Here is a 25,078-nt window from a genome sequence, read left to right as displayed (position 1 = left end):
CTGTACTTCCCAAATCTCATACACTGGCAAGCACATGGTAGTTGGTACTCAATCAACACTCACTGATAGCTTTCAATTTCCCTAAATCCTCCAAAGCCAAGTTTCATAACCCATCCTTAAGTTCCAAGACAAACCTTTTACCCTTCCGATCAATTCCTCTTATATGGCCGGGAACAATGGGTCATGCTTGTAATCCTAGCATTCTGGGAGGTTGAGGCAGGTGGATCATTTGAGCTCAGGAGTTCGAGACCAGCCTGAGCAAGAGTGAGACCCCCGTCTCTACTAAAAATAGAAAGAAACTAGCTGTACAACTAAAAACCTATAGAAAAAATTAGCTGGGCATGGTGGCACATGCCTGTAGTCCCAGCTACTCGGAAGGTTGAGGCAGGAGGATGGCTTGAGCCCAGGAGTTTGAGGTTGCTGTGAGCTAGGCTGACACCTCGGTACTATAGCCCAGGAAAAAGAGTGAGACTCTGTCTCAAAAAAAAAAAATCTTCTTATATTTAAAAAATATTGCACATTTGCAGTTGCTGGGTATGCAATAAGGATATACTCACAGAGAATATAGGACAATAGAGAAAAAAACAAAATAAAAAACAGATTAAACCCAGGTATGGAGGGTGCAAACAGTCAGTGAAGAGCTTTAAAAAGTTAAAAAACTCAATGTTTCATCAGTCAAAATTAGCAGTAAAAGGAAATCGGTTTAGCAATCAAAGAGAATTTCTTTCCTGGGAGGAGCTGGTTCTTGAAGGAGTTGGTTCATGGAGCCAGTCCGTAAAGGCGGAGCCAAGGGAAAGGGCCTCTCTCAAGATATACTGTTCTGCAGTCAAGGCACAATCTGGAGCTACACAACAGAAACCAGCACACATGGATTTTTAAATTTAAATTAACTAAAGTTAAATAAAATCACATGCTCAGTTCACTATCCATTTTCAAATGCTTAATAGCCACATACGGCCAGGAAAAGAGATAGAATGCTTTCATCATCACAGAAAGTTCTACAGTACAATACTGATCTAAAGAAATCCAAAAGGACCTGGGTTACTCAGCTTCCAGGGAGATTTGAAAAGGAAGACCCCAAGGGACCTGGAAGGAGAAGCAGGACAGAGCTAGAAAAGTAATCCCACTAGGAAGGGGACCTGCCCGCTCGCTTGGCTGCCCTGTGTGATTGAAGTTCCATCCCAACTTCTCAGGAATGTGTCTAGTGTTAATATGAAATGATTGGCTGTCTGTAGTATCACTGCTGAGGTCGGGACAGACGACAATTAGGGACAAGGGCTAGCATTCCATGGTAAACCCATAAGCCATGAGTGGCAGCAGCACAAGGTCCTAGAAGTGAGAGAAACGGACAGAGCTAGGTTTGCAACAAGCTGAAACCTGTAAAAGCTCCAGTCAGCTGGCACAACCTCTCAAAATGCAAATCCCTGAGCCTAAGATAAAAGTAAGACTCCTAAGGTATCAAGTAATTCTTATTAAGCCCCATTTCGATGACTGAAACATAATGCAGAGCCCAGGCACACAGATTAAGTTTCCAGCCAAAGCCCACAGAAGCATAAAGTAAGGAAATTAACATTTTTAGAAAAAAAACTGGCGCTTTTTTTTTTTTTTTTTTTTTTTTGCCTAAGGGTTTAAGTCATAGCATGCCAAATAAGGGTGAGTTTCTAGAAGAACATAGCACAAATGTGATCAACTGTGGGGAGAATTTATCAACAGGGGAAAATCCCAATGGCCTCGGGGAAACCACTTCTGCAGGACTCCAGATGAAACTAAACCCAACTAAAAGTCTCCCTTCGGGGCAAGCTTTCTCCTACCTGATCATTTCACTCTCCTTTACCAGGTATTTCCGGGAGTCTGAAGGGTTTACAAGCCCTACCACTCCACACCCATAGACTTTCAGCGTATTTTCCTCCCACAATACAATACTATTTTTACAGCCCTTTAAAGATCAAAACTAAAAACACAGATGATAAAGGAGGCCTGGCTGGATCCTCCTACAATAAAATATTACAATTACAGAGCATTAAAAACAGACTTTAATTCCAAAACACAGGAAGGGAGAGGTAACAGATAATTTAATCTGCCCCACTATGATTACAGGTGCTAAGAAATGACCTGAATGTGGCTCTCTGGGACTTAAAGAGAATTGGAACTTTGAGAAAACCCTTTAACTGTCTTGTCCATTATGGTCACCAATAGCCACATATGGTTATTTAAATTCAAGTTATTTGAAATAAAAAAAAAAAAGTAAAATTCAGTTCCTTAGTTGCACCTGCCACATTTCAAGCCACATGTGACTAATGGTTACCACACTGGACAGCACAGATACAAGATATTTTCATCATTGCAGAAAGTTCTATTGAACAATTCTCTAAGATAGCTACATCAGTTGCCCCAATTTTATAATAGAGATTATGAAACAACAGCACCTCAAATGCCGAGTTTCTAGGCTACTGGCAACCCTCTCCATGCTGGTGAACTACTTGAGGTCACGTACATATGTTGTCCAATCACCCCCATCTCCCCTGTCCCAGGCCTATTGAAATGGCATTAAGTGCAATAAAATGTATCCCACTGTGGCTCAGCCCAGCTGAAACCTAAGTTTCTTCAGAATTCCAAAGTATGATGCATATTTTTGTGACACCTGAAGCAGGGACATGTCAGGTAAATGTCTACGAGTGACACTCAGGAGAAAGAAGGCACTTCCTGGAATTAATCAATTTGTTTCCAGAGGTATCCTCAGGCTACTTTGTGTGGAATGAGGTTTGGACAGAACCTAAGGATAGGTTGGGAAATACTGAAAGTCCTGGGACTCTAAGGAGCTTCCCCATACATGTTTCCAGATGCAATGAAGGAACTATTGTTTTTAAAATATCATGAAGTGCTGATAATGGAACCCAAGGCCCCACATGGGGTCGGGAACAAGAAGGCCCGGGTGCTGGCTTGATGCATGGGGAGGTTGTGGTGGGCTCCCTGCCCTCTGCCAACTGCAGAGGCACTGTGGAAAAACAAGAAAGGGATTCCGTGTCTTCCCACCGCAAACTCCTGGCATTGCAGTGGTTTTATTTATGTCATTCCCCCACTTAACAAATGGCCAGCCCCTCAAAGAATTTAAACCTAAACTACATAACCTGGCATTTAAGGCCCCATATTCTGATAACCTTTCTGCTGAGCAACTCCTTTTATCAGAAACTCTTTGACCTGTTAACTCCTTCTGCCTCCCTATGGCCAGAATTTCCACCTCACCACCAGATCTATGGTAAGGACAAAGAGAACATCACCAGGGTGGCCCGCCAAGTCCCCGAAGGAGTTCAGTGCCTTCTCTGCGGGCTGTGAGGTTGCTGAGTCTAAGGGAGGAGACTCCAAGAACGGCATCTACAAGGATGCCTGGTGTCCAGTGCCACCTGCAAGGAGTGGTCCAACATGGCACACATGCTCATTGTCCACTCTGGCCAAGGCTGATAGAGCCAGAGAACTGCCTTGATGTGAGTTGTGGACACACATTCTGGGCAGGCAAGGCCAGCTTCATTCTGTTTTCTTGAAGCAAGTAGAAAAGTATGGCCTGGGGGCTAACAAGTAGACAAAAGTACCCCTTTTGAAATGTACCCATCCTTTCAGACCCAGGTCAAGGGCTTTTTCCTTTGGAAAGTCATCCTTACAACCCTCTCCCAAGGCACAGTGCTCTGTCTCCTTTGGTCTTCGTTTCTGACCATCTTTACTATGAGGTAGCCTTTCAGATGATCCTGCATTTACCCCATTCTGCAGGTGAGTTTCCAAACTCTTCTAAAATCTTGATCATATTTATTATACTAGACTTAAAGTCAACAGATGGGAAGTTTTGAACCCAGTAAAATGGTACTTCTTTGCTGTGGGGCAGCAAGCAGGTACTCTGACCTCTCTAGTCCAATTCTTCATTTGTAACCTAACTAGATTAGTCTAGATCAGTGTTTCTAAAGCTGAGTTCCACAAAGAATCATCTGGAGATCTTTTAAAAAGATAATGATGCCAGGGCCCTAGCCCAGAGCAATGAATCAGAATTTCTAGATCAGGTGTCCTCAAACTATGGCCCATGGGCCACATGCGGGTGTTTTTGCTCATTTGGTTTTTTTAATTCAAAATAAGATATGTGCAGGATGCATAGGAGTTTGTTCATAGCTTTTTTTAAACTATAGTCCGGCCCTCCAATAGTCTGAGGGACAGTGAACTGGACCCCTGTTTAAAAAGTTTGGGGACCCCAGTTCTAGATGTTTGGCTCAGGCATTGGGATTGTTTTAAAGGCTCTCTGATGATCTCAATGTTCAGCCACGGTGAAAAGAAAACAAATACGGTTGCAAAAGGAGTTATTCTATATGGAGTGGAGAACTAACAGGAGAAAACTTAGCCATTAGAGACGTGGGCAGGGTAGTACTAGACAGAAGTGGTCAGATCTGCAAGCGATGCCTCCCATCTTTGTCTCGAGCTGGCTGCTAGGAAAGTTACAAACTGCATTACAGCAGAACATTATTATAAATGTACACAGGTAAAATCAAGCCCAACTCAAATAATTTGTTTACATAACTCACACTGAATAAAATTTTGTGATGAGGCAGGGGTCGTAAACATAACTGGCTCCAGGACAATGGTTGCCATTGTGTAAATTCTTCCTGAAAGATCATTTTTAGATTAATTTTACAAGTCCCTATTTTTTTAAAGGGTGGAAATCCTTTGCCAATCACCAAGGGGACAATAAACTTAAAGGAAGATGTGTTTGAAAGATCTTAGGAGCAGGTTTCCTGAGAAAGCTGAATTTCTAAAGTGCTTTGACCCTACAAGCCAACATGAATAGTGAGTTCAAGGAGACCAACATGAGAAAGCATATCTCCCGTTAGATAATCTAGCAAAGAAGTTAAGAAGGCAAATAGTTCTTAGATAAGAATTAACAGTTGTGGATAAGCTCTTCCTTCAGACTATCACAAGGCTAAATAGAAGTAAGACAAACAACATCAATTTTAAGTTCGGTTATCCCTGCAATGTAATTACTCTTCCTAGGCTCTGTGATATTTTCCTTTTTTATTCCATTAAACAAATATATATTGAGCACCGTTTATATACTGGATCTGAAGAAGGACTATTTCTGAACTGTTCAAAGTTTGAATATTTTTCTTGGTACAATGACATATGCCTTAATGGAAATTGGTATGTAAAAATTACAGTTTTTTAAAGGATTATATAAAAGGTATTACTCTAGAAGATTGACTATGGAATCCATCTTAAAAATGAAGCACATACAAAGATAATATTGAAATCTATTATAGTTTGAAGAAAAATCTCTCCAATTTTAATAAAGGCATGAACCCAGTCACTGTTTAATGAAGCTCATCTTTGCTAGAAAATCTCCACTAAGAAGGAAGGATCACAATGACCCTCAGTCCCGACTAAGCCCACTGGAAAAAGCATCCTAATGAATACTTGTGGAAAAGGAGAGAAAGAAGTTCAAATCATAGTGTGGGAGCTAATTTACTGTATTCAAAGTTAAATAAAATGACATTGTGACTCCGCTTCTCTTTTTATGTTGTGGGGAAAACAACATTTCTATAGTGCAAGTAGCATGAAAGCAGGAGTCTAAATTAGCTTTGCATGATGGCAAACAATGAATGCTAATCAAAGTGATTCTTTACCATGTTCTTTGAAATTGTCACAGTCCTACATGTAGGCTTCGATACTCCTCAATGTGTACCTTCTTCTATATAAGAGCAATTTGACTAAACATTAGATGTCTGTTCCTTGTGTTCTTCCAGTCAAATATGTTTTGTTCTTCCCTGTATCTTTATTCAGACATCAATGTTTAAGAAGTTCTCGGAAAGGAAGCCAAAAATAATACCTAACCTCTGTGGTCTATATGGTGAAGAAGTGTCCTTCCTATGCAAAGATGCCCATATTCCTGATTATGCTAAGCACTGTGAAGCTCCGGTAAAGAGCAAAACCACGGCGGGACTGTAGCAACTGGTACAGCCTTGTATAAATAGCAACATTTGTCTACTGACAATGGTGACATAACCTTCAAGAAGGCAGCCTACATGGTGTACAAAAGAGAAGCTGTCCCCGCAAGAAAAGGGGAAAAGAAAAATGACTCATTACATAGTTTGAACTCTAGTAAGACTGGTGGACAAAACCCTCAAAGATTCATATCTTGACAGAGGAAATGCTCTAGTCCTAAATGTGGTTTTTAATGTTTAAGGCAAGAACAAGGCTCCTGGTGTCCACCCTTCCATTGCCTCTTCTGCAATTCATCCATGAAAATATCAAAATATGATGGATCATCGATTTTTATCTTAGATTTACTTACAGATGAAGTAGTGAGGAAGCACAATGACTAAAAATGGTACAGTGGATGAAAAGATTAATTCATGATACTTTACCATGTCTCAGTGGATGAACAGTCTTATTACAGCTTGGACAGATGATTTCATCTTTCTGGGTCTCCATTTCCACATCTGTAAAATGGGATAAGTATGCCCATCTCAGAGAGTTTTTTCCCAAGGTTAAATATGACAAGCAAGTGAAACTGTTCTGCAAATAATGAAGCACTCTATGAATGTATGGGATTATTTTATAAAATGATTATAAACAGACATGGTCAATATGTTTTCTTCAAAGTCATCAGACCAGACTTTTTTCCACTGGTGCTCTTTTGCCTGCATGTCTCAATGACAGTAAGATTATTGAAGTTACTTCTCTTTTCTGTTTTCCTAGCACTAGTTTTTTATCTGTCTGGACATGTAGGCAAATGATTATTTTCACAACTTTTTTTTTTTTTTTGCTCTTAATATTCATTTAATAGCTATTCTAACAATGAAAGACACTTTATATGTTCCCGAGAGGTATATACTAAAAAGAGCTACGGGCAGAAATGTTCACTAAAATCAGGACCTTCCACTGTATATTAGTCACCACCAATAAAGTACATACAAGCCCACAGTGAACGACCACAATTATCAACTACCCAGTCTGATCCCTTCATTTTCTTGGAACTTCAAGACACTTCAGTGTAGAGAACACAAAAGCCAAGTTGGCCTCCATGGTCATCTTATGCAACATGGGAAGATGATTTGAGAGAACTGACACCAGATCAATCAAACGTTCCCAAGCTTTTCAGGAGCTCACTCCAAAGGCTTTCTTGAAGATAAATTTTATTAAAGTACTGATCATAATCAAAACAGTACATTGTATCAGAGGTCAAGTATTGTTTTTCACTTCCTTTCCCAGAACTTCTTAAAGATGAATGTTTGAAGACAGATATAGAGAAGAACAAAATTGTTTTGACTGGCAGAAAATGACTTACATCGACATCTAATATCTAGTCAAGTTGTTTTTAATAAAAGAAGTTACACCATGGGAGTAGCGAAGCCAACAGACTTGGCTCATAGACGGTTAATTGTAGCTGCAACAGTTATTCAAGAAGTTAACACGGAATTGTTAAGAAACTGCATCTTTTCCTTTGCCCTGAAGATAACAGGCATCTCATTAACAAACTGATAACAGGCAACACTCTGAGTTTGTGAAAATGCTTTGTAAAGTGCTGAATAAATGTAGGAGATTATATAATTGCCACAAACATCCTCACCAATATCATCATTAAAATCTTGAAAGATAAATGTTTTCAGCAGTTGTGAAAGCTAACCAATGGCATGGCAAATTAAAAGCATTATATTTCAGCCATTTCCAATAAGTGCCACTGAATATTAAGACGTAAGAATATTGAAAGTTTTATTTCATCTCCTTTTCCCTGTAGATAGAGCAGGTAGGACATTGCTAGTTCAAATCTATGGAATGTGTTGAAGTCAGTGGTCACTTCAGAATTCCCACAGAGGAGGGGTTTATGGTGATAATCCAACTGGAAGGGAGGAAGGTGAGAAACATACCTGGAAACTTTTCACAGGAAACACAGAATGGTGCCTAGGCTGCATATGTATTCAGGATGGCTTTGCAGGGAACTATAGTTGTAGACTATGGTGGAGGAGAAGGAGGAAGGCCTTCAAAACCTTCCTTGGAAACCCAACCCACTCCTATTAAGTGCCCAGGTGAGGCACTCTAGGAACCCTATTTGGGTTCCTATTTGAGTCTCTTTAGCATGTGTCATTTTGGTCTCCTTTGTAATAAGACATTCTTGCCCTCAGGCAGGCAGAAGGGTGTCCTCAGGCCTTCTCCATTGCACCAAGATCCCTTCAGCCACCCCTTCTCCAGCAATCTCAATGGCTGGAGATAACCTATGATTCATAAGAAAGAAAGGCCAGAGTGGCGAAAAATTGGCCTGCATCAGACGGTGTGATTTACTTTATGACTCTCTCTGGCCTCTAGAGTCATAATGTGTTGGGGCCTCTATAAAAAATTCAAACACAAGAGAAGAAACGAATCAAAGGCAGTAGACTGTGATGGGTGGAAAAACAACAGCCCTTAACACCCACACAGTGCAGCTTCCTGAAATTCACAGAAACTAAAGACAGCAGACAGGGCAAACCTCCACTGTAAAGAGCAACTCCCACAAAGAAGATCACTCAAGATTTCCCACAAACCTACAGCCATGTCAAACAATACTAAAGGTGGCTTTAAGCCATTGACATTCACACTCAGCAGTGAGAAGGGAAGCAAGCTAAGAGGAAAAAAAAAAAAAAAGCAGTTTTCCTTGCTTTTAAAAGCAATGAATTTTAAACAGTAACAGACACAACAGGTAAGCAAACACATTTAGTGAGTATGTATGCTAAGAGCTAGGTCAGAATCAGACAGAAGATTCTCCCTCAGATAGTTTTCATTCTAGTAAGGGAGTTAAAACACACACGTATAACCACTGGTAGCTTGGCGAACAAGGCCAATATGAGTGAGGACGCAGGGCCTGTTAGAAAGGCTGTGAACAGGACAAAGAATCACACTGAGATGGTAACAGAAGACTCAACAGAAGGGACCTTTCAGGCTCAGCATTATTTCAAAGGGTGGAGGTGGTTGTAGGGCACAGGTAGAGAATAAGAGAATCTGAACAGTGGATAAGTTGGGAAATTTGTAAGCAAAAAGGATGTGTGAAGCAGCCTGGTCCAAGTGGGACCAGAGCACGAAACATGCAAAGGGTGGAATGGAAGATGGGGAAGAGACTTGGCCTCCTTCGGGCATGTAGTCAGCAAACTGGTCCTGCATCCCATCTGTGTGCAAGGCACTGTCTTAAAAGCCAAGGGACACTGAGGTAGCCCCTGACCTCAGAGAGGAAGGGAAGGCTATGTGATCACCTAGGATTCACAGAAAGGATTCATGGAAGGCTTTCTAGCAGGGGTCACCTGTTCAAGATGATGTCTCGGGAGAGATTTAACCAATGGCAATGCATGTGTACTGACAAGAGAAGGGACAAAGAGTGATCATGGGCAAAAACGAATTAGATTCTTAAAGGTGACAGAAAATAACAGCTTAGGTTTGTGTCATGCTAGCATAATTCAAGAGCAAAAATGAAACCAAATGGTTATGCATTTCATGTAACTATTCTGATGAATAAATTGAGATTTGATGCAACAGGAAGCAACAAGAGATATGGGTGGCAATGGAAAGTTTTTCTGTTCTTCTTTTTTTTTTTTTTTTTTTTTTTTGCTAAGTATAGTCAGATGTCACAAGCAAAAAAAAGGTCAGAAAATAAAATTATTTGGAAAAATCTGAAAAACTGGTGGTGAGAACTGGTTAGTGTAGCCACTTTGTTACTTAAGGGCATTAGTAACTGACAGGGACTCATAATTCTAGAAGACAAAAGTAATTGAGGCACAAAAAGCTACCTTATGGTAAGTAAAATGCAGAAGCCAATCAATGAAAAAGCCTAAAGTGACAAAACCATAAAAGTCTAAAATAAATGTTGAGTGATTTAAGAAACATTTAGTAGGTCCTCACTGAGCATCAGCAAAGTTTTTCAAGACAAAAGAGGAAGATTAAAAAAAAATGTTGAAGAGTACAACCACTTCCTGAAAACCTGTCATTAACTCATTAATTTAATGGGTACATGCTCTGTTTAGAGCAGAGTGCTACATATTTTAAGAAACCCCAAGGTATAATAACTCCAGAATGAATTAAAGGCTACATATGTCAAGGCAAACTGTGATTAAATGCCTAATGAGGTAAACATGATTAATGTTGTGAGTTCACAGAGAAGTGGATTCTCTTGGCTTCTATAGTTCATGGTCAAGGGACAAACATCAGTAGATGGAAAACCAATGAAGGATGCTTTGGGAAAACAGACTGGTTAAAAACTGACTCATTTAGTTGACTTGCCACCAGTGTGCTCTCTCTTCTACTGGTTTTAGTATATTAGTTACGCACAGTTAACTAAACAGGCTGTGTAGCTGAGAAGGAGTCGAAAGACTCAAATAACTAAGCACAACTCCTCCTTGAATCCTCCTCTTCCTCACTGGTGGAAATTAGCCTGATGTGATCCACTAAAATCATTACAGATCATTTGACTCTTCCTCGGAAAACGCTTTAATGCTATTAGAGCAGTGCTTCTCAAACTACAAGGAGCACATGAGCCACCAGGGGATCTCGTTAAAATGCACATTCTAATGCAGTGGATCTGGGGAGAGTCCCAGGATTCTGCTGTTCCAATAAATTCTGAGTGATGCTGACGCTGCTGGTTCCTGGACTAGCCTATGAACAGCAAGGTATTAGCACATCTTTAGCTGCTGTTATCGCAAGATGATAGAAAAACCATCGTTTTGGGGGGTCAGAATGCTTGAGCTCAAGATTTGGGCCTTGATGCATACTGTAACTCACGAAATGTCAATGTTCAGGGAGGAGTGGGGATCCAGGAGTGACGAGGTAGAATAAGCAGAGGCTTCAGCAGGAGGTGATGGAAAACAGAAGAGAGCAGCAAAGGAAAAGGCTGGCCCTTTGCTCCTTAGAAGAAATAAATACGTGACGAGAAAGGTGATAAAATTATGAGAATAGAAATTTATCCTAATGATAGAAATTATAAAAATAAAAGTTAAGGTGCCCATGGTGGGTTGAGATTGTTAGAAAGTATTTTATAACAATGTAACTTAAAGGATTCCGAAATAATAACCATAAAATACGTTACTATTGGTTTTCTTCCTTTTCACATATTTGAAGGACACATTGTATCACTTGTCTTTATTTGCCCAATACTATGAGCCCAATACTTTAGAGTATACAACATAAGTGTGATATGTAGTGACAAGATAGTCACTCAAAACAACAGCTAAAATACTCCTCCTCTATGCTAACAAGTGTCTGCAAACTCTACAGAAATGTAATTATGGGACTCAGAAGATACTCTCCTGCCTAAAACAGCAGTCTGAAAACTGCCAATCTGTGGCAAATTCTGTCTTTTCTGAGAATATTTTAAGAAAAGTGGTGGAGAAATCTTTGAAAGGCAACAGAATAGTAATTATGTCCAGACAAGTTTCCTTTCTGTTCCCCCAAAATATGGAAGCTCCTTTAGACTTCACTTCTTCTCCTAGGCATGGCAAAACAGTTCATAATTTTCTACTTTAGGAAAAACCTTCACAGTCACTTTTACCAATTCAGAGGAAGGGGAGAATGAAAACACCATAATTAACAAAGAGAAATGATACTACCACCAAAACCAAGTAAGCCTTTTCTTTAGCAAGAAGCAGTGAGTACTAGCAGAAATGAAAATTCTATTTAGTCAGGATGTATGCCCAGACACCTGTAGTAGGAAATTTTCAAAATAGCTATAGTTTCTTTCTCTTTTCTTTCTTTTTCTTCTTCTTCTTCTTTTTTTTTTTTTTTTATAGTAGTCATCTCCAACAAACTCCAAATGGATGCTTGTGGTATGTGTCAGTTCTGACCTATTTTGACTTTTGGTAGTTTTCTACTTTGATTAAAGATTATGTAAAGATTTTCTAAGTCAACTTCAATAATTTCCTCTACTAACATGAAGAATGAAATGTTTCAGAAGAGAAAACACTGAGAATCTTATCTAGTCCAATTCCTGTTACTGTATAGAAGGAAAATGGAACCCAGTGGGACCAAAGGACTTAACCTGGTCACCCAGACACCTTGATTCCCTGCACAAGGTGCTCTAGTCTTGCCAAGCTCTCTCCTCTAATCTCAAACTAAGGGTCAGTTCTGGGTTACTTTTCATTCAAGATCAAGGTTTGTGATAATTACATATTTGCAACTTCTTTTCTACTTGGCATGGGACACTAAAGTAGAAAATGATGAAGGGTTTAGCTAAACCTGGAGGGGAAAAAAAAAGGTTTTGGTTTAGTGAAATAACAATGCAGACTTCAGTCTCTGTTTGCCATGGGGGGAAGAAGGAGGAGAGAGGCATCTTTAAATTTTATTTTCTAAGCCAACAAGCAAATTCTACCACTAGGCACAGACTTGGGTCTTGTGGAATCTAAAGCTTGTAAATTTCAGGGGCATTCTTTAAGAAAAAAAATTAAAAATTCAGAATAGAAATTTAAGTATGAAAGTATTTATTTAGAATTAAAATGTATCATATAAATTGCAAATTTTAAAAAGCTGCAAATACCACAAATATAAAATTTTTAAAAAAATATTTTTATTAATTAATGAATTGCCAAACCTCTGAACTATTTTTCCTACATTTTTTGTTGCATGCTCTTTGATCGTCTCTTCCAGTAATATTTTGCAATATTCTCTATTGACAGAATAAACAATTCAGTCTTTCCTTTAGAACCACTGATCAGAATTTATATTTTATTCTTGAAAAATTTGGAAAAGTTTATTTCAGCTTCATAACTCATTATAGATAATGTCATATAAATTTTTTGAATTGTCTCAAAATTTAGGAAAACCTCTATCAAGTTTCTTTTATATATGAGCTGTAAGATTCAGGGCATTAAAAGAGTTCTTAAATATTGTTTGACTTCATGACAATTGTTAACTACATTGCTAGGGCCCCTCCTAGGGTTAGGAGATAGGCCTATATCAGGGAGGAGCTCTGAAGGTTAAGTTCCTAGCACTTTATGTTAAATCCACCTGGGTCTACTATATATATTCCCAACATACCTGATGTATCTTTGAACTCTCTCAGCCCTTCCAAATAAAGCACTCATTTTGCTCAGAATACCTAAGTTTTCTGATGGCATAACTGTTCCATGATTCAGCCAAAACAATATCACTTGATGTATATACTTCATTTTCCTTTTGTGGTCACAAGACAGACATGATGTTTCACTACCTGGTGTATGAACTAAGCATTATTTCCCTAAGGAAATTAAATGGGATAATGTATGAATAATGCTAAGGCACTAGAAAAAATCTTCAATATTATCGTTGTTTCTCTTAACCCCTAGCCTTCCAACATTCATGCTATACTGGACAAGTGGTTTATGTCAATTGAGGCAGCCTAGTCTCAGTATAGCATAACAATTAGGCATCTAGATCCCCAAACCAGACCATCTTCTTCGTTCCAATCCCAGCATAATCACTTGCTAACTTGGTGGTCTTGGATACATTTCTTAATCTCCGCAGGACTTATAATGAGCATAACAAAACCCACCTCACAGAGTTTTGAGGGTTAAATAAGATACACGAAGTGCCCAGCAAGATTTCAATAAGTGGAAGCTACTACCAATATTGGGAAACTTGTCCACGAAGTCTCTTTAGTAAAACTACAGGGAGCATAAAGCCAGTTCCATTTCCCTATGTAGAACAGTTTCATAGCTTTAGTATGACAGGTAATCATCCACAAGGCAGCAGGCAGTTGCCTCCCATAGCCAAGGAATCCTTTGTACTGATACACACCTCAACAGATAAAGAGCTGCTGTAGCAAATGCTGAAAATATGCACCCAACCCATATTTTTTTACAAAGGCATTGACCGTTTGTTTAGCCAAAGCTCTAGTTTTCTAAGACCCTCAGTTTTGACAATTCTATACCTCCTATAGCATTAGGAGGGCTTTTTACTCTCTAACCTCTCTAAACAGACTGGGAGGCCCAAAAGCCTCTCCTTTTTAAAGAGACGTGAGGTCATGGATCGTGCAAATAAAATATTTACAATAGGAGAAAACAAAAAGCAGGTAAGCTTCACTTTGCCCTAAGTGGAAAAAATGCAACTAAGGCACTGGAAGATCTAAAAAAAAAAAAAAAATGTGTACGTGAAACATCAGACAGAACAAGTCAAATGGACACAGCCAAAGTTTTCCTCAAGACAACACAAGCTATAAAAAACTAGATTTCCCAAAGGAAATACAACAGTATGGTTACAAATAAACTCTTAGCTTTTTCATCAATGTGCAATGCTCTTGACTTGAGGGGAAATATGATACAATTAACAAAAACTAATTTCTACCCAACACCTCTGCAAAGGAACGTTGCTGAAGCCCGATGCGCCTCTAAGGTGGGAAGGCCTGGTGAAAATAGGGGGCCACACACTGTATGTCCACATTTTTCAAAAGTTACAAATCAAGTTAACAAACTGCTCAATGAAATAGGCTTTATCCTTCTACCCTGACTGAAAAATGTATCTCCCCAGCCTCTTGAAAGACCAGGTACAAGTTCAGAACTCTCTCTCTCTCTCTCTCTCTCTCTCACACACACACACACACACACACACACACACACACACATACACACACACACAGCTGTTCCTTGATCACCCCCCAGGCTGAGGGAGCACAGGCATTGGCAATGAAGGCTGCCGGAAGAAGGATCCAGAAATCTCTGTCAACTGCAGATACTAGTTCGGGCCATCTGGGCAGGGAATCTGAGGTTTCCATGTGCATAAAACATGGTCTGAAAACAGGGGACAGAGTACAGATTGGGAGGTCCCAAAGGTCTCCTCACCCCCAGGGCATGGACCTGACCAGAGAAGAACGAGAGCAGAGAATCCTCTGCTGCAGGCCCCAACCTTTTGGCACCAGGGACCTGTTTCATGGAAGATAATTTTTCCATGGGGTACAGGGTGGGGATGGAGGGGGCCAAGCTCAGGCGGAGATGCGAGCGATGGGGAGTGAGTGACTGTAAACACAGATGGAGCTCTCCACCCCCCTTCCTAAGTTTCATGGAAGACAGTTTTTCCACAGACAGGGGGTGGGGGTTTGGGGACTGCAGCTCTCAAGCTCAGGACAGAGGCCCCTTTTGCCCATACACTAGGCCTATATTTTAGTCCTAGAGCTAAAAAATTTGGAGGAAAATATTCCAACAGAAAAGAGAGAGAAAAAAAAGAAAAGAGTTGCATGTCTTGACCTTTCCCAGATAAAATCTCATGGGTTCAGTCACAGGCACCGGCAGTGCAGCTAAATCCCTTCTAATACTGTTGCTTCAACCCTAGAAACAACACAGATGCTAGGGAATCCTTAAGAACCTAAGCTGGAGGCCATAATTTGACTAAGCTGACTACATCCAAGGGGATGGTTGCTCCATGTTTGGTGCCGAAACCTAGAAACAGGGGTCCTCACACTTTTTAAACAGGGGGCCAGTTCACTGCCCCTCAGACCATTGGAGGGCCGGACTATAGTTTAAAAAAAGAAACTATGAACAAATTCCTATGCACACTGCACATATCTTATTTTGAAGTAAAATAAACAAACGGACAAAAACACCTGCATGTGGCCCGCGGGGCCGTCGTTTGAGGATGCCTGCCTAAAAAGGAGGAGAATCTTAACCATCTGCAAGTTTTCAAATTAACTGGACCTCAAAAGTCAAACTGTCCCCTTTTTCTTTATTATGTTGGATAAATTCTGCTCTTCTTGCCTTCACCAGCAGTTGTTTGAGGCTTGTGCCCAAATGATGGTCCTGCATGCTCAGAATTTGGGGTTTACAATACACATCTCTGAAAATGGTGCATGTCCCACTGCTATAAATGGTCAAAGCATAGGTCACCGCAGTGCGTGCCACCACCAAGGCACCGTTATCAAACTAGGAACGGTTGAATGCTCTTGTGTAAAAAAAAAAACAAAACTCTATCTTGATTTTTCTGTGGTACAAAGATAGAAGAAAGGAGGTAGATCACGCAAGCAAAGCAAATCAATTAAATCAGGAACACTGAACTGATGATATTAGATGGTAAGTTCCCTATCTCTCAAATATGACAGCCCCTTGCCGTTCCCTGGCTGCCCTCCCAACACACATGGACGCATACATAGACCGTGAGCCCAGAAAAATGCAAGCACAAGCTTATAATACACACACGCAGCGTGTGCAACCTTTAGCGGGCTTCATTTTTCCATTTATAAAATAAAGATAATAAAACTTATCTTGCAAGTTTCTTAAGATCAAATTAGATAAGCCATTGTTAAGTGGCTGGCTCAGGGGAGGTTCTCATATGTCAGTTCTCCCTCTTTCCTTTCTCCCTCGCTTCTCCCTGAGATGAGCCAATTTGCCTGTGCAGCATTCCAAACCCTTCTGACACGCCAGGTAAATAAGTATAATAATCACTATCTTGCTTGCCTCAGTCAGAAGCAATAAGTACCTGTGGAGCAAAATATTACAAGGAAAAGAGAGGGCACAAAATAAGCAGTGAGCATTCTTGCTGTTGGTGCACATTTGCTAAGACATTTCTACTGACTATCCTAAGTTAAATCCAATGAAGCCGTGCATAAGGATTTGGAGGGTAGGAGCTAACAAGGTGAGAGAATTATGCTTTTATGTGGAACTTGGCTAAATAATGCCATGTTGTAGCCAGGAAGTATGTTTCCCCAACACCCTATTTTAAACCATTTCAGTGGTTTGCACCAGACCTGAATAATATCCACACTGCTTCACAGCAGACAGTGGTGGCTACAGGACCATACTTCCCTTAGACCAGCTCTGCTTCACCACTTATAAACCAAAACATAAAACCCTGATGAAAAAAGAAAAAAAAAACGTAAAAACTAAATTTAGATTTCAGTACTTCACCTTTAATAAAAGTCTCCTTCTGACAACCTTCTAGAAAGAAAAAGAGGAATCAGTATTTACTGAATAATTTCTTTGGTGAAACTTTTTTAAAGTTTGCAATGCTTTCAATGCCCTACACTAGTTAAAACTTTATTTAACTAAAGGGATTGGGTGAAAACTTCTAGCAGCTTTCCATGATGTTTGTCAGAAGTTGAGACATCTTTTTCCATATTTCATCAGAATACAAGAACCAACTACATAGTATAAAAACAGCCAAATTGCTTATTTTGTTCAGAGCTAAAACTATTCTAACTGAAAGTAAAGATTTTACTGTTCAGACTAAACACCCAATAAACAGTGACTGGTTGTTACAGGCTCCATTTCAGTCACACTACAGCAAGTAGGACGAGTCTCTGATTCCGGTTTAGCATTTCCTAGGTGCTAAATGATGTTCCAGGCATTGCCAGAGGCTCTAGAGATAGAGAACTGAATAAGACATGCCCCTTGCCTTTGAGACCAAGGGAGTCACATAAAGATACAATTTCAGATAGCTATTGTTACCAGCTAAGAGAGAGGTCTATACCCAGATAGAGACAACCTAGGGATTGAACCTAGGGTTGAACCTTAGCTCAACCTAGGGAATTCAAAGCAGGTTTCCTGAAGAAGATGACACTTGAGTTGTCTTAAAAGATGAGTGAAAATTAGCCAGGTAGCAGGAGTTTCAGACAGAAGTTACAGGTGGAAGAAAGGCACAGCCGTCTACTGCTCAGAGCATGGGTGTCCATGGTGATACTGGGAGTGACTGGTGAGTGGACTGGGAAAGTATAGCCCTTCTTTTTTTTTTTTTGAGACAGAGTCTCTCTTTGTTGCCCAGGCTACAGTGAGTGCCGTGGCATCAGCCTAGCTCACAGCAACCTCAAACTCCTGGGCTCAAACGATCCTACTGCCTCAGCCTCCGAGTAGCTGGGACTACAGGCATGCACCACCACGCCTGGCTAATTTTCTTATATATATATATATATATATATATATATATATATATATATATTAGTTGGCCAATTAATTTCTTTCTATTTATAGTAGAGATGGGGTCTCGCTCTTGCTCAGGCTGGTTTCGAACTCCTGACCTCAAGCAATCCTTGGTGGGATACAAAGCTGCAGAGTCAAGTGGGAACCAGGTCACTGAGGCCCTTCTTAGGCCTGGGTAAGGAGTACTAACAATAATAATATTAATAGAAGCTGGCTGGGCGCAGTATCTCATGCCTGTAATACTAGCACTTTGGGGAGGCAAAGGCAGGAGGATCACTTCACCCCCGGAGTTGGAGGTTGCAATGAGCATCATGATGCCACTGCACTCCATATGGGGCCATAGAGCGTCTCAGACCTTATCTCAAGAAAAAGAAATAACAGCAATAACAATAGAACCTGATATTTATTGAGAACTTACTATGTTGCAGGCACTATGTTAAACACCTCAAGGTCTTATTTCATTTAATCCTCATCCTAAATTCCACAATCCTTATTTTACAAATGAGAGTACTGAAGGCTATAAAGTAAAGTAACTGCAACAGATTACACAGCCAGTGAGTGAGAAGTGGGTTTGGAAGCCAGGACAGCCTGATTCCAAAGCTTATATATACCCTACACTCTTCTACCTCCAGCCTATCCTCAACAAAAAGACTGGATGAACACACTGGGTCCGTTATACTGGCTACAAATTGGTGAATGGAATTACACGTGGCCCAACTGGGGTTCTGTTACAAGGCAGGGATAGAAAAGTGAGAATAAATCAATATAAAAAATTCATTCAGAGGGGCTGAGAAGGAAACATTCAATAGGTACCCCCTCCTAGAACATTCAACAAAATAAATGGGCTTTTGGAAATGGAGTCTAGAAAACACAACACCAGTATTCAGCAAGGCTTCCAAGTACAAAAGGTGAAAATGTATATCCTTCTCTTTGCCTGTAACACCTTCCCAGGTGTCAAACTCTATGAGGGCAAAGACCAGGTGTCTCTCAGGCATCCGGATGGTGCCTCCAGGTCTGAATACTGCTGAGAAAAAAAAATTAGTAATGGCCACTTTTTACAGTGACATCAAGGAGATGCCATTTTTGATTGGAAAAACACAGTTAAAAACTAAACTTGCAGAAAAAATTAAAAAGTCCTGTTGATAACTCAGGCACTGTGAACTGAAATAGAAAACAGGTAGCAGTTAAGCTGACTACATAGACGATAAGAAGTCATCACTATGGGATGCTACACTGAAAAGAAAGCACTTAATTCAAAATGTGGTTAGTACTATGTATAAACCATAACTCATTAAAAATAAGGTGTTGTTAAAGGAAGTGGCCTAGAAGTGAAATGTGCTGTATGGGGGTGGGGGAAGCGAGCAGACCAAAGATCAGATTCTGGGCCTGGTGATTTCTAGTCTCTGACCCTAACAATATAAGCATGTCATTACAGTGACTTTAAGAACCTGTGTCCCTATGACACTATTTTCAGTGTTTAGTCCTTAGCAAGAATCTCTTTTTAAACATCTGAAAAGTAAAACTCATATTTTTCAGATCTGAAGAGTTTTCAGACACTTAAAAGTTTTCCCAAAAAAAAGGAATTTCTTAATTTTGAGGATTTAGGAAGAGTGGATCTACTAAGTCAAAAACAAAAATAAAAAAAAGTTTTAATACATTTCTTAGTGAAATTTGTTCTCATACTGAAATCCTTTGCCCACTTGTCAAGATACTATTAAACAGAAGATGGGGTTTTTTTTGTTAATTTTTAAATGACCTAATAAGAGGTTGTAAACAATTTCATTCCCTCATATCATATCTTATGTGAAGATATTCTGAAAAATATTTTCATCTTATCAATTACATTTTAAAAATCCCGAAACTATTTACTTCCATGGAAAATTAAAACATAAGTGGAATTAGGTTTCTCATCTTCACTACAGTTATCTTCAACATTCCACCATCTTTGAAAATTTAACATGAATCAAATGAATACAAATTCAAAATGATTCCTTAGTTCAACCATTTTGAAACTTTAATTCCATAAAAAAAAAACAAGATCTGTGAACTTTGTAAAACTGTTTAAAAACCCAAATATAAAACCACTAGGCTTTCAAGCTAATTGTTTAAAAGTGTGTGTATATAGATGAAATGAAACTGACTCATGAACTATTGAGTCTGGAATTTGCAAATATAAATCTTATCCTTGTAAACAGACCTCAACTAACAAAATCAGGGCCTGGTAATTTCCTTCTTTCATACTCTGAAACAAAAGTTGTAATGATTTCTAACGTACACAGAAAATTAAGGGTGCCATTTTTAATATTTATTTGCAAACTATAACTCAGGTTTTTAAGTCTCCAGTAAAATGAGAGACATATTGAATATTCTGACACTGCAACGTAGGAAAACAGCCAAGAATGAAACACTAAGATTTTATTAAAACCATAGGACTCAAATTTGTATTAAGACTTTTTGCTTGCAAGAGTGCTTCTTCCTAATTCCATTAAAAACTTCCACCTCTGTGCCACTTTCAATATAAGTTATACTTTTTGCAAAGTTCCCAATCCACTTCAAATACTCTGAAATATACATCTTAGACTATGATGCATATTTCTTCTAGACAAACATAAAGGTTAGTCTGCCTATGCCCCTTGGTAAATAAAATGTGTACCTCAGGGGGATGTGGACAGTGAAATCCTCCACATTTCACCCAAAAGCTACACAAGGCATCTCCAAGTAACTAAAAGCAGTTTGGAGGGCGGTGGAGGGCAGGAATGCGGGATGGGACACATGAGATGTTAAAGAGGAAGGTGATGCGAATTATCGAAATTCAACATTGTCATTTTACAGATGAGGAAACTAAGGCCCAGAAAAGAAAAGAATCTGACTTGCCCGAATACTCAGTTATCCAGACCACAGCTGCAGATGCTCAGTTATGTGGATTATACAAATGCTACAGCTCTAGCTTTTGAGGTCTCAGGGGTTTTGCACTTGCCATAACAAATAGGTAAGAACCCAATTCCTGAACGCGTGTTTTTTTTTTTTTTTTCCCCCTTAAAAACATCTTGAGACAGTGACCAGGTGGGCAGCCTATTTACGATTTTAACCCTTCCGTTTCCACCAAGGGATACTTTCGGAGAACCCTCAACTCCCTAAAGGCAGGGCTATCTTGCTCCAGGCAAAATCTCCAGCACCTAGCACCTAGGAGGCACTCGGTGAACACTCCTTCCGCCTTTCCCCTATCTCCACTCCCTGCCCATCCAGGCCCAGCTGTCAGAAGAGCCAGATCATGTTCCTTTTGGCAATCTCTTCATTTCTTGAGACTTGTACCCAACACCTCCGGGCCAAGAAGTCGGCCTGAGGGGAGGATGTGTGGCCGTTTCCAGGAGCTAAGGGCTGAATAACTGGCTTTTTGAGGGGGTGGCTCCGAAAGAACCGGGTGGGCACGCAGCATCGCCGCGGACCGCGGCGGCCCAGGTGTGCCGGGGACTTTGGCAGCTCGGCGGCTGCCGGCCCGGGCCGCCGCTCCCCGCCGCCTTCGGATAGCCAACTTCTCAAACTTCCCTTTCCGGGGGTGGGGGTTCGTCTCGCTCGCTCGCCTCGGACGCGGCCGCCACGACGCCTTTCCTGCTCGCACAAAGGGGACCCAACGCGCCCCGCGCCCCTTGCAACTGAACTTTCCTTCTCTTTTTCCAGAAAAACTCACGCATCCCTGCGGCCCCGGGCGTCGGGCTGCGTGGGTGCCGACAGGGGAAACTTTCCCGGTTTCCGCCCGAGCGCCGGGTTCTCGGGGCCGACTGTCAAGCGCAGCGGCGAGGCGGGGAGCCCAGGGGACCCCCCCCCCCCTGCGCCCCGCACAGCCCGGGCTGGGGGCCACTCACCCGACTTCTGAACGTGCGGCGGGATCGTGCTGGCGATGCGCGTCCACAGGACGATGTGCAGCGGCCACAGGCCCCTGAGCAGCCCCCGACCCATGGCAGACCCCGCTGCTCGTCATAGACCGAGCCCCGAGCGCGGCGGCCGGCTCCTCCTCGGACCCCCGGCCGCGCCTCCGCGCCGCGCCCTCTCCGCACCCCGCGCCCGGCCGGCGGGGCAGATGTGCGGGCCAGAGGTGGCGCCCGCTCGCCAGCTAGCAGGGGTCCTGGAGGCCGGCGAGGCACGGGGAGGCCCCCGGCGGCCGAGGGGAGCTGCGCAGGAGGCCCGCTCCTGCCCCGAGCGTGTGCGCGCGCGGGGGTGTTGTGGGTCCGTGCACGCGAGTGACTCACTCAACTTCAACGGGGCGCTGCGGGGGGAACAGGAAACTCCTCGCCAACAGCTGGGCAGGACCTCTCTCCGCCCGAGAGCCTTCTCCCTCTCCTCGGCTTCCAGCCCTCGCTCTCTCGTAGCTGCCAATCACGTCCCCTAGACCAGCCCCTCCGAGCGCTTTGGCAAACTTTCGGCGGCCCCTCGCCGCCCTCCCACACACCACTCTGGAGTTCCTCGCTCCAAGTATTTACTCAGGAGTGACTAAGTGCGCACGTTTCACAAAGTAACTGTACCCAGAAAGGGTCTCCACTTCCCCATAGCATACCACTAACATCGCCCCCTCCCCCTAACTTTTGAATTGTTCCTAGGTGCTCTAGATTTGCCTTTCCAAACTACGAAGTTGAGACCCAAGAGTGGGTATTGAAAGCTGTTTAGTCGCGAAAACATTTTTTTTCCCCAAATAAAATAGTAACGGTGAGTATTGCTCCATTAAACTTTTGCTTCGGTTATGTCTCTATATTAATCCATGTATGTATTATGCATACACTGTTAAATTGTAAACTGTTTTTCTTCCTTACTGTAGGTCGAAGTCCGAAAGTTTTTCTCAAACTTTAATGTGCATACCGATCCCCTGGGAATCTTGTTAAAATTCAGGTTCTGATTCAGTAGGTCTAGCCTGACATGCTGCATTTCTAATGAGCTCCTAGATAGTACATCCCATTTTGAACTGCCTCTTCCTGGGGGTGACTCTGTGGGTAATTAATTAGAAATGAGTAACTCTCATGGAGCTATAATGGTGGGAAATGTTATTTTCAGAACGTATGGAGTACAGCAGAAAACGTAAAAATAAAAGTGGCTTGGGACTCAGCTTAATGCCTATGTGTGCATTCCAATAAATGCAGGTGAAGATGTGCAAAAGGGCTAACAGTGGGACCAGAACAGTATAAACGTTCAAATTTCCCTTCTTGCTAGGGCAAACAGGCTTGCTCAAGACAATCTTGGTTTATGTCTGCTTTGCAGTTTAAATATTAATAGAACACCCTCCTGTCTTTTTCAGATGTGTCCTGATAGAATAATAAATTATCTGATCAACCTACTTCCAGCTCTCAAAGATCTATATCTATATCTATGTCATCTATATTCTGTTTAGCCCTCTGGTAAGGAGATCTTCCAGCAATTCATACAATAAATTCTTTTACCTGAGAGAAAGATTGTTTGCAGAGGCAGGTTCCAAGTTCACAGGGAATAAAACAAATAGCCCTCCCCCAAAACCAACCTCTGAAATCTTCTGTCAGTCTAAGAGTTCATTTACTTGATCCTAAAATGTTAACTCTTTTCCCACCTAGCACCAAAACTGCCTCTGGATGTGTCTTTTAGGAAAATGCCATTTCCCAGCTCTCATGTTTAAGCTGAGGGAAGTGCAGTGAAATCAGTCAGCACTGGGCGTCGACTTGCACACCAACAGCCTTGCCAAAGCTGGAGCCACTTTAGCAATGGAGAAAGATTCAGTTCAAAATCTGCTTCTCCGCATTTCCTCCTTGACCACGCCACCCATGCCACTGCCATCCCTTGAGCAGGAAGGAATCTTAACCACTCGCTCTCTGTCAGGGCCATTCTAGACCCTTTCACTCAGTTTCTCAAACCAGAGCTGAAGTCAGTTTTCCAAAATGCAAACCTGGTTATACTAACCCTCTGATTCGAATCATTTATTGGCTTCCCACTGCTCTCGAGATAAACAGAAGATAGAAACCAGATCCTTGAACATGCCTGCAAGCCCTGAACTCTCCTGTAACCTTTCAGTGGGCTCCTTGACTACTAAGAGCCTTCTCTAAATTCCTTGAACATACTTTGGTGTTCCTCCTGCACATACAGCCTTTTCTAGCGTGGAATTCTTTTTCTCTGCCCTGCCCTTCCTCTTCACTGGGCCAGCTCCTCCTCTTCCTTGATCTAATCACAGCTTTCTTGATGGGCAAGCTTTCCCTGAACTCTGTGAGTGGATCTGTCACCATAGATTCTCTTAGTTCCATAAGCCTTTCTTTTTTTAGCACTTACTCCAATTGTAATTTTATAATTATTTGTGTCATTCTTTAATTTCTATTCCTATCCCCCACTGAACTCCAAATTTCTTGAGGGTAGACATTATCTCCTTATGTCCACTTAATAATGTATCCCCAATACCAACACATAATAGGTGTTTAATAAATATTTGTTGGATGAATGAATGAATGAAGTAATGAAAATTTGGAAGAAAGTTATTACTTAATTTCCAAGTTACTTCATAACTCTGGAGAAGACAGTCTGCCACCTAATAATTTGAGATGTAATAAACAGACTAGATTTTAGCTGAGGGTGATGTCACCATTACTTCCTTTTCTTGAAAATGGAGAAGTACATGGGTTTCTTTTTTCCCCCTTTAATTTGCCCAAGTTCCTCTGAAAAGCATACATGTTTTTTCTATAATTTTCACAAAGACAGATGTTTTACATTGTTAAATGTTAGGTTTGAGGTACTTGATTCCATTATGAAATGTTTAGTTGGTGGTCTTTGTCATTGTACATCACAAATGTTGATTGTAATTTGGTCTGCCCTTAACATTTCTGATTTAATCCTCAATCTCCTGTGAAATTGAGGAGTGTCTGAATTAGCATTGCCAAGTGCAAACTAGTCTTTCAGAAATCATTATAACAAAATCATAGAGATGTAAAGTCAATGCATATTACAATTTGATAATCTTAAAATTTTTCCAGTGGTATCGGTGACTCATGCTTGTAATCCCAGCACTTTGGAAGGCCCACGCAGGAGGAATGCTTGCAGTCAGGAGTTTGAGACTAACCTGGGCAACATAGAGACCCCCATCTTTACAAACAAACAAAAAAATTAGGTGGGCATGGTTGTGCATGCCTGTAGTCCTAGCTACACAGGAGGCTGAGGAAGAAAGATCCCTTGAGCCCAGGAGTTTGAGGTTGCAATGAGCTATGACGATGCCACTGCAC

At 41.2% G+C, this 25,078-nt stretch overlaps 1 protein-coding gene across 3 annotated transcripts in view; it reads right to left on the bottom strand.

The window, feature by feature from the left end:
• The window catches only part of TGFBR2 (transforming growth factor beta receptor 2), an 89,734-nt gene extending 67,322 nt beyond the window's left edge, over positions 1–22,412 (bottom strand). Inside the window, exons 1-2 of one of the 3 annotated variants that reach the window (XM_076005945.1) lie at positions 22,106–22,412; positions 6,396–6,470 (exon numbers count right to left, since the gene is read on the bottom strand). In XM_076005945.1, coding sequence (XP_075862060.1) covers positions 6,396–6,462 — 67 coding nt within the window. In that variant the 5' untranslated portion in view covers positions 6,463–6,470; positions 22,106–22,412. The other 2 variants (XM_012786606.2, XM_012786612.2) reach the window with 2 other exon arrangements.
• Positions 22,413–25,078: the final 2,666 nt, after the last annotated feature.

The sequence above is a fragment of the Microcebus murinus genome, chromosome 1 (assembly GCF_040939455.1).
Source record: "Microcebus murinus isolate Inina chromosome 1, M.murinus_Inina_mat1.0, whole genome shotgun sequence".
In the NCBI taxonomy this organism is placed as follows: domain Eukaryota; kingdom Metazoa; phylum Chordata; class Mammalia; order Primates; family Cheirogaleidae; genus Microcebus; species Microcebus murinus.
The sequence above is the reverse complement of the archived record's forward strand: the minus strand, read 5'-3'. Positions and strand labels throughout refer to the sequence as shown.